Below are 10417 nucleotides of genomic sequence, written 5' to 3' on the forward strand. Positions count from 1 at the left end.
GGTGGCTGTTTCTGAGATGCTGAAACTGGCACATCTGGCAGCAATGATTATACCACATTCAAAGTTGCTTAAATCACTGATGTTACGCATTCTACCATTTAGTCAAACAGGAGCTAAACCCCTCGATCCTGTCTGCATGCTTTATACTTCATGCTTTATTTATACATGACTCACTGTCTGGAGGAGCGAGCTGTTTTTTGAACGACACGGTGTACAAAGTGGATACAGACTGTAGGCCTATATATGCTTATACAAAGAAAGAGAGAGAGAGAAAATTAGTTGTGACTAAACAGTAACTCTATCTACCAACTACTGGAGGACCTGCGATTTCTCCAATGTCATGAAAGAATGAAAGAGGACAAATCAGAAGATCATTTATAGATCTTCTTATCTTATTCTTCTTATCTTTTTCTTTATATATTATGTGTGTTAAATATCTAGCCAAAACAAAGTACTAAATCATGATTCTAGTCATATTAACACATCGGAAGCAGCGCCTCAATCATCTGGAGCCAAATTCTATTGGGAGACAGGAGCCATGAATCAGGCAGCAATTCAAAGCTGAAATTCAATTGAGCCACAAATCCAGTTTATATGAAGAGTGACAGTGTAGAAACTATGATAAGCCCTAGAAAAGGCCTTGACTTGCCCACTGAAAATATACAGCACCAGGGTGAGAATCCCATACTGTACACGCTGTATTTGGAAAAGCACTAGTTAAGATAAAATCAATAGAAGAGAAGCAGCATGCATTTCCGTGTGAATTATTTCTTGTTCAGTTCATTGGCCACAGCATAGCAAGCACATGTATAATGAGGCACAGTAGGCATAGCGGGGAAGTAAAATCTGATGCGGAGAGAGTACCGAGAAATGGATGGAAGATGAGGGAGATGGCAGGAGAAGTGGGGAGGGGAGAGGCAGCAATCATTAGCTCAAGAAACCCTGCAGTGGAAAAGAACCACGAGACTGATGATGGTACAGAGAGAGAGAGGTGACCTGTGGAGCAGATAAGGACACAAACAAGAGGAGGATGAAATAAGAGGAGGATGAAAGAGAGAAAAGGACATACAGTATATATCTCATATCTAGAGAGAGAGAAGGTTTTACCCCCTCCGCTGCCTTGATGATGCTCTGTTGTGTCACATGAAACTCAAGAGACTATAAAGATGTTTTAAGTGTCAGTCCCTCTCTCTCTCTCTCTCGCTCTCATTCTGTATCTCTCTCTCTCTCCTTCTGTGTCTGTCTCTCTCTCTCTCTGTCTCTCTCTCTGGTCTGCTGTCTGGCTGGACTGTCACTGCTGTCAAACATTGTCCGATTTCAGCTCAGCACCTGGCCTATACTGATGTATACTGATGACACCCAGATTAGTATTAATCTCCAACACAACGTTACCTTTGACCTAGAGAGAGCAGCCAGAGACAATTCTATTTGGATTATATTATATTATATTAGAAATATATTTATTTGGCAATATGTTTACTGAATTGTACTTCTTGCTAATAAAGCTCATTGAACTGAATTGATAATTCACAAGTAACAACATCAAAAATATATCTTAAGCAATAGCTACAGTATATAACTGATAGTATAATAAGAATCCCACATGCACACTAATGCGGATTACTACATTTTAAGTCTGCAGTTGTGCAACAAAAGTCATCACAGAGTGCAGTACTGCCGTTTGTCACTGTGAGTGTAGTGGTACCAGCATATCCCTGTGTTTCCTCATTAGTCTGCAGAGGCACAGGGACTTGAAGTAGAAAGCCAGACAAAGGCCGGATTCTCTCGTACAGCAGAGAGCCGAAAGGCCCAAAGACAAACGGGACCAGAGGGAGGAGGAGGGAGAGAGGGGAGGAGGAGAGGTAAGGCCAGTGGATATGGACAGCAGCACTATGACATTTGTCCATTAAAGCCTTCTCAAGGCACACAGGCCACTGTCAGAGCTGCTTGATAGATAAAAAAAAAAATCAGAACTAATTTCATTTTACTTTCCACATCGCAAGGCTACAATTTTTTTCTTAGACTGCAAGATGTTTCAAACAGTTTCCTTAACAAGGTGTTCTTGTGCTGTGTGGAATCCCCGAACTACAAGTTAAGAAATCCGGAACATTAACATTTTATTCTCTCTCGTATTGCAGTTATCGCAGCTATCTGCTGTTCCTGCACTGGGATTGAACTGGCACTGGTCACAAATACAACAACAGCATGAGGTTAGTTCCACAACAAGGAAAAAGGGCTCTGCAAAAAGACTTCCCCACTGTAAAACATAACATATCCAATATTAAACAAGGCTGTTCCATTGTCTTCCTCAATGCTGAGCCTGATGTAACACCACAATTATAATTCTGTTTGATAGCAGAGCAAGCTCACACACTTTTTGAGGTCAGCTTTTGAAGGCAGCTCATATCTGGTTAGCTATCTGGCTTGAGGTGGTGCGTTACTCTTGTGCATCATCACTGCAGGTTACAAACACCCTTGATTATTAGGACTTGATCAAAGCTTAACTCGACTTTGTTTTTTACCCTTGTAAATGAGTTGAGGCTCTCTGGTTTCCCATCCCCACCCAGGGCTGCACCGCACCGTGTTAAGTCATTTATGAGGCCAGTGAAGTATATAAACATCACCAACAAGCTGTGCAATCTGTTTGCACTACTATGGCTGGAGGCGCTCTCCTTTTACAGTGAACCTTGGCCTGAGCGGAGCCGTATAGGGCAACGGGACCACCAACTCTACTATGGTCTCCTCCAATCCTCTCTCTCTGTGTTGGTAGACCGTGGCGATACGTTGCTCTGCTCAGGAGGTTTAATATTCATGCCTCCAGCTGGAGCGTAACCTCAGGCCCCCTCTCCCTTTCCCTTTGTCACACAATACAACCCAGACAGCACAATGGACGACACGGCAGACTGCTATCGACGCACTGACAGACTGCCTGCCTGCTGTCCATCCAGGCCACACACACACACACACACATACACAACACAAAGAGACACTGGGGAATATGAGAAGGACATTTGGTGAGACCAACCCAAACAAACACAAAAGAGCACCCACATCTATTGGCCTGCTGATATGACAGAGAGCACTGATGACATTTCTGTGAGCCAGGAGCATAAATAGAGAGAGACAGAATGAGTGTGTAGCGCAAGAGTCACTTGGCAGCTCGTCTTCCACTAAGCTCTTTCGTGAATCCCAGGAAGCCAATGCAGGTCAGTCAGAGTTTAATTTCCCTGTAATACCCCGCTGGAATACCAGAACTGTGTGAGAAACGGTAATGAAACACAAGGGGAAGGTTAAGGACCCCATCCGAAGGCAGGAACGGAGCAGCAGCCCTCGCAACCTTGAGACGATGCATCAACTCTTTCATTATCAACGCAGGCATAGAGTAGCTGAATGAGTGTAACTGCCAAGTGGCTACTTCCACAAATCAAAACCCCATGAAAGGGATTGGGAGAAAGCTGCATGCTGCCATCGTCTCATCGCTCTGCTGTGGAGACACTACAGTGATGTAATCCTTAAATCGCAAACCAGCCATGCGCCCGAGGTTCGGCCAATCGTGCCGCTGGTGCACAGTGACGCCGGTAAACACGAGCGACGTCCTCCTGAGGTTACTCCTCATCAAACATTCAGACCTAGCACACATTTTAATCATTCATATGCAGCATGGCAACAGTGTGTCAGCCGGCGTGAGCTCTGAACACACACATATGCACCCTCGCACGCGCAAACACACACACACACACACACACGCACACACACACACACACACACACACACACACACACACACACACACAGTGTCTGAGGGCAGACGCTCCTTCAACCCTGACTGACATATGACTACCTGGCAGAACTGGCACAGGACACCTTCCATGATCCTGACAGGAGAAGATGAGCCGTCTGATGAGCAGGCAGTCAGGAGGGGAGAATAGAAGGGCGAGAGAGAGAGAGAGAGAGAGAGAGAGAGAGAGAGAGAGAGAGAGAGAGAGAGAGAGAGAGAGAGAGAGAGACAGAGAGAGAGAGAGTGAGAGAGAGAGAGAGAGTAAAGTCAGCTCAGATAGAGTGTCACAGATCTCAAATACGCTGTTAAGGCCTCTCGGACACTGCAGCTATATAACCGTAATAACAAGATAACAAAAAGGTATCTTTCTAAGTTTTTGAGATGAAGATACTCAGTTATGCTGATGCAGTCAGTGAGGGCAAAACACAAACAAGTCAAGAAAAACAAAAAACAACTCTACTTTTAATGCAACTAGTTGAGCTTTAACCAAATACCTCCAAAGAGCAGAAAGACAGTCTTGGATATCTACCATGAGAATGGCATTACAGGAGGTACAAGACAGAATCTGGGTCAGGGGAATAGTGGGACAGTCCGAGGATAGTACTGGTTGAGGTGGGCGTGTCATCAGTCACCTCATCATCAGCACCCTCCAATGGCATTCAGGGAATAAATTACCTTATTGTGCTTTTCTGTGAGCGCTAACGGCTGGGCCTTTGTCAAGGCTTTTGGAATGGGATATCCTGACCAGAGTGATCTCACATTTTGCCAGAGTAACTGTGGAGTCACCGTAGCAACAGCTGAGAGCCCGGCACCATGCTTCACAGTAAGACCCCCCCTTCCCCCCCCCTACACACACATACACCAAAAACACACACTATCTACTATCTGGACTATCTCCCTGAGAGTCTGTGCAGCAGCAGGTAGAAAGTCCTATACTTTCACCACATGCAATGGTAGGCCAGCACAGTGTATTAATTATTTTCTTAGCACAGACTTCACAACACACCACTATTTTTTGCTTTGTTTTGCTTCTAATGGGATGAAACTGCCCGGAAAAGCTGGTGGTTGTGATATCGTCAAGCAAAATAGCTATTAGAACACCAAGGGCAATCACAGGTTTCACAGGGCGAATGCTGTAATTAACTCTATTATTAACTGCATCTGGAATAGAGTGGGCCACATCTCTGTGTTGACAGTCGTTCAATAAATCTGTAATTAATCGCAAGCAGGTAGAGAAAACACTGATGATGGGCAAATTAAGTACAATTTCAGTCTCGTTTCAGCACAGTGTATTATTATGAACAACAGAAGAAAACAAATCTGTAAAAAAAAAAAAAAAGAATAATCAGAAAAAGCAGGACTGGGTGAAAGGCAGCTTATTGATTACGATACGTACATAGGACTGTGGAAGCACATCCGACTCTTTCTGTAAAAAATAAGCTGTGACAAATAAAGCTCCTTAAAAAGCCACATGATGCAGTGTGTGTAGATGCTCTCTCCATCTCTCTCTGCCCCCCCCCCCCCCTCTCCACACATATAAAAAATACACAATACCTTGTCAACTGTTACACAAAATAACATACATGGAGCCCCTGTAAAAATGGAGATCCTGAATAAATATTAGCATCTGAGGACACAAGTGTGCAACAGCAGCGTTTTCGAGGCTTCGGCACATGCAGAAGCTGGGTGACAAAACTTCCAAAAGGACAGCAAGCACAGGATAAACAACCTGAGTTAAGAGCTCCCAGGCTCATCAATAATGCATCTGACAGAACCAAATTAGAATAATGTTTGAGGTTCGCTTCAGGAGCTGAACAGACTTCATCAATTTCATTGCATTTCATAAAAAGTGCAAGCAGTTTTTCGCATTCCATCTGTACAAGTGAACACTACAGGGAAGAACTTGTACAAAAAAATCACACAAAAGCATCACAGTTCCCAAGCAGAGTTGACCCACAAACAGAGCTATGCCATATATACCCAACTCTGTGTATTTATAGCGGCTAAATCTACCTCACCTGGTCTTGGCTGGACAATATTACTAATAATATAGTATTATCTTTGCATACCGAGGTGACACGGAAATGCGAGGAGCCGCTTAACCCTCAGTTTGACTCTCTGCTGTGACGTTGCATCAAATCAGACGGCAGAAGAGGATTTCTGGGACTTTCATCAACCTCCAACTAGATGAGAGCTAAATCTACTATAATGATGAGCACTCACTTCTTCATCCCCCTGAATATAGTGGAAAGATCCATAATTCATTAGAGTAAAACTTAGGGTCATGCATTATGGCTGCCTCTGCTTTATCAAGATGGAGACATTTCCTGGCCTTCGTTTGAAAGCTGTCTACGCCCTGGTTCGGTACATGTCCTTGTTTTGTTTTTTTAATTTCCACTGAAGATTCTTTCTGCTGAAGGTGGCTTTATTGACACGGACATCGAGGACAAAGATGCTGGTACCTGCTTCGATGTCAGAGAAAGGAGGCTAACCTAAGCCAGGGGCAAATCTGAATTTAGAGCCATTAACCAGTTTAGGGAAAAGATCGGAGTGTAATGGAAACAGGTCTAGTGGGGATAGAGTCTCAGCACACTGTGGAAAGAGGATAGGAGGGTGAAAAAGAGGGAAAGGGAGAGAGAGAGAGGGAGAATATATGACCTAGTTATGCCTCTTGCTGCTCATTCCCCAGTCTAGGTGTCCTGGAATCCTGGGTGTTTTTTGGCAGGCTGGTAGCCTGGAAGGAAGGGCAAAGTTAGAGCTAAATGAGGAACACGCTCCGACGCTACGGCTAGTCAGGTGGATCGGCCCGTTCCCTCCCAGCAGGGCCAGGTTAGACAGAGAGGTAGCCAGGCTGCCAGACACTCACGGCATCTCTCTCTCTCTCTCTCACTCCCTTCCCCTCCTTCCAGCCTGCTGACGTCAGCCACCCAGTCCACACGACACTGCTGCAAACAGCACACCTGCTGGCTTCACAGTCCATCTGGCCCGGCTCCAGCTCTGGCTCAGCCCTCGAGCAGAAATGCAGGTCTGTTTACAACCTGGGCACACAATCACGGTCCTACAGTAACCGCAGTATCAATCTCTCACGCTTTGTCGTGGCACACAATAGAGGCTCGATTGCAGCATGGTCCCGCTGAAAACAATAGGTATCAAAGTGACAACAGTCATGCCATGTCTCGTTAATGTTTAATTGTTCCACATAGGTTACATGTTTCCTTGGTTTAGGTGTTGGAGAGGCTTTGATGCGTCTACATGTTGCTGAATAGTCAGACGATCCTCCCGGGATTCATGCACGACTCTTTCCCACAACTTTACAGCATCCAGAAAAGAAAAAAAAACAATTCTGACTGATTTTGACAGGCCCGCTCACCTGCCTTTGATGACATCAGGATGAACATAAAACTACACAACCATCAAAGCCTGTTTTGTAGCGGAGAGATAAAAGTAAGATAAAGACATGGTTTAATATCTGGGCCTAGCCCTGTTTCTACCTTTACAAGCAACGTGTCTCACTTAACATTATCAAAGTTTTCTTCTCCACTGAAGTAAAGGGCCATGCCTGAAGGGAAAATACAGTACTTGCACACTTGGTTGCTGTGATCAATATCTAATATTATTCAATCCTGCCTAAATATTTATGTTTCTACCATACTCCATGCTATGGCTCTGCTCTATTCTCCAACATGGCAACAGGATAGCCTATGTGCATTATTGATGTCAGTGACTATAGGGAAACTGCATGAGCTACAATACTATGAGTGATTGTAAATGATGATGACTAATATCTAGTGGCTCTCCATTCTTAATACCACTTAGTACTGGGTAATGCATGTAAACATCGTATCATATGCATTACTAGCTTACTAGTTTGTATCAGTGAAGGCATTTGTTTGTTCAGGTAGCAACAAAAAAATCTACAAGAAATAATCCTGCAAACAACAGTCCATCAAACTAAAAGACAAGCTGATACATTTGAAAAATATCCAAATATCCAAAATCCATCTGCCTTTTCACCCATAATTCCTTGCCTCTAATGTGCATTTTACATCTTGTCAACCTCAACTTTGATGCACTGAGGGAATTGCCATGTCTGTCCTATAGGGCTCCTTGATGTCTACATCAAAGCCTGCTACTTTAGCAAAGGATTTTCACAATAATGGCTCGTGTTGAGGCGTAGACTGCCTAAATTCCCCTTGATAAGCCTAATGTTAGGTGAGGTGGCAAACATTAAGTCTATATAATACAATTCAAGGAACACATTTGCTGGTGGCAGACACCAGTAGCGGGACATGCAGGCACTTGCAGCCCCTATGCTGAAGCACTCGCTTTCTGCCAGGTCTGAGACAATTGCAGCGCTATTACACGCTCTGCGGCGGGAATAAACTGTGGTCGACAGGTGACTAACCTGAATTGTGCACGTATATTCCGTATCGTCCAGCAGTCTGACGGTGCAGTTGTATTCTCTCTCAAGATTCCTGATGCTGCCACTCATGAATCGGCTCAACATCTTCTCAGAGAATTGCTGCTCTGCGTCTAGGACCAGAACAATAAACTCAACACCAGCATGCAAGTAATGTCACATTGACCACATTTTCCGATCCGCTAAACGAGCAGCAGCCACGGGTTGAAGCGCCGACGTGCGGACCATTGTTGTCCCATTAAGTTTTGGTACGGCAGGCCTGTGCCAGGGAGAGCAGAATCCAGGGATGCCCGCATCCAGATCCAGAGGCAGCTCAGCCTTGTGTTTCTGTGCTCGGGCGGTGGATAATCTTTCACCATTCACCGCTGCAACTTGAGCAAGAGGGCGGGACCCGCCGAAAACTGACGTCAAAGCCAACCAACGGGAAAGCGAGGCATTTCTCTGCACTTTAATATCCAATGTTTTTTTTCTAACCCCACACTTTATCCTATCCGTGCACTGAAAATCCTCGATAGGGGGCTTGAGTTTTTGGAGATATCCTTTACCTGGTTAGAACTAAATATAGGCTCATGTTTTATTTATAAGCTACCGACTGCAAAACTACTGAGTGATGACTGCAATGGTTTAGCCCCAGTCTAATCAACAGCTGAGGTAATCCATGGTGAATGAACGAGTCTTAGCATCCTGAATGGGTCTCACTTTACCTATTTCAGTGCAACCCAGGAAATTGAATTGGCACAGTATTTTAGGCTATTAGGTTAAGTGGAAAATGCAGAACTTTGGATGTGAGTAAGCCTAGACAATACTGATGACCCCTCCTGATTTAGCATATCAAATATCTCCTTCGTTAATATGGTAAAGTCGCCGAAAGCAATGGTTGATTGAAAATGGCTGTTGCAGTTCATATACTGTGTTATAAAGTGTTTTGGAGGTAAGTGGTTTTCATGTTCAGTTTCTGCCTAAAGTCTTATGCCAGGCTGCCATGCTGTCATGGATCATCATTTAAGTTTAATGCTCAGATAAGCAATATATCATAGTTATCTGACTGGAGGTTGGTAGGTGTAAACGTTGGTAGTTCTGCTACACTTAAAGTAAGCCACACTAAAATTAGGACATCAGCTATTATTTATTATAACTCTTCCTATGTCATAAGCTACAGTGAACAAAGACTGAATCGTATTAGACTGCCATCTTCAGGCCGGCCCTCGCTGGTGCGCTTTACAATTAGTAAAACCGCTAGTGCCCACTTCTGGTCGGCAGTCCGGCCCGGGGAACTCGGGGGTGCCTGAGGGGGTCCAGGGGGTCTCCAGAAAAATGAAACACTGTGCAATTTCACTATTATTTCATTTCTAATGAGTTAGCACAATGAGATGCTGTACAAAGATGACTATTTTGATTATACGTTTCACCCTGCACTCTGTTGTTATCCACCTAAATGTACTGTATACTAACTCGTATCATAACTAAATCTATACTAACTCAACTGCACAATCCTCTCAGATGGGCTTCCTTAGGACAAAATCTCTACGAAAAGGGGTCCGTCGTCTAATGCTATTTTGGTGAAATGGATTAGAAAAAAGGTTGGGATCCCCTAGGTTAAGGCACAATCAAACCTCCACAAATTACAGTTGTCACGTTTCAGTTAAATCTATTAACGAATGCCGACAAACGTTTTCAGTGTTTGTTGTGAAAACGGAAAAATAAAGTGGTAACAAAACCAAAAGATCAGCCCGTGTGCCGTGACATTGTATCGCAATGCCGTGACCCGGATTCGAACCGGGGTTGCTGCGGCCACAACGCAGAGTACTAACCACTATACGATCACGGCGAGCTACCGGGGCTGGTGAAGGAAGGAGTAGGAGTGTGTCTACTTGAAGGATACCGCATGACCGTCACAACTGGGTAAACGGTTGTGTACAATATAAAACAAGACTATACTATAGCTAGACGAGATATAGTAAACAACAACCTGCTATTTTACACAGAAATTGAGCGCGGCTATAGTGAGAAGATGAAATAACTTTTCATAATAGTCCGTTCAGGAAATTTAATAGATGAAAGACTTTTATTACGTTTGACGCCAGCCAATAGTCAACTCGATACTCTGACGTGGACATGTACTATTGTGCCATGTGTATGACAGGACGAGCGGACATTTATCTCATATTCTATGACTGATAAAGTGCTTGTATTCTTAAATAAGCTATAGCAGGACAATCG

The 10417-nt window shown here is 44.1% G+C and overlaps 1 protein-coding gene and 1 non-coding gene across 3 annotated transcripts in view; both read right to left on the reverse strand.

Moving 5' to 3' along the window:
• Positions 1–8284, reverse strand: part of frmd5a (FERM domain containing 5a) — a 60176-nt gene extending 51892 nt beyond the window's left edge. For both annotated transcript variants that reach the window (XM_071532201.1, XM_071532200.1), the window contains exon 1: positions 8183–8284. In XM_071532201.1, the coding sequence (XP_071388302.1) occupies positions 8183–8284 (102 nt within the window). The remainder of the gene's footprint in view (positions 1–8182) is intronic.
• A 1669-nt stretch (positions 8285–9953) lies between these two features.
• trnah-gug (transfer RNA histidin (anticodon GUG)) lies at positions 9954–10025 on the reverse strand. The gene has a single exon. It is a non-coding gene; the product is annotated as a tRNA-His (tRNA).
• Between the last annotated feature and the right edge of the window lie 392 nt (positions 10026–10417).

The sequence above is a fragment of the Centroberyx affinis genome, unplaced genomic scaffold (genome assembly GCF_046629955.1).
Source record: "Centroberyx affinis isolate AG114_WGS23_722 - 3 ecotype Tasmania unplaced genomic scaffold, CSIRO-AGI_Caff_v1 ptg002167l_1, whole genome shotgun sequence".
NCBI classification, from domain to species: domain Eukaryota; kingdom Metazoa; phylum Chordata; class Actinopteri; order Beryciformes; family Berycidae; genus Centroberyx; species Centroberyx affinis.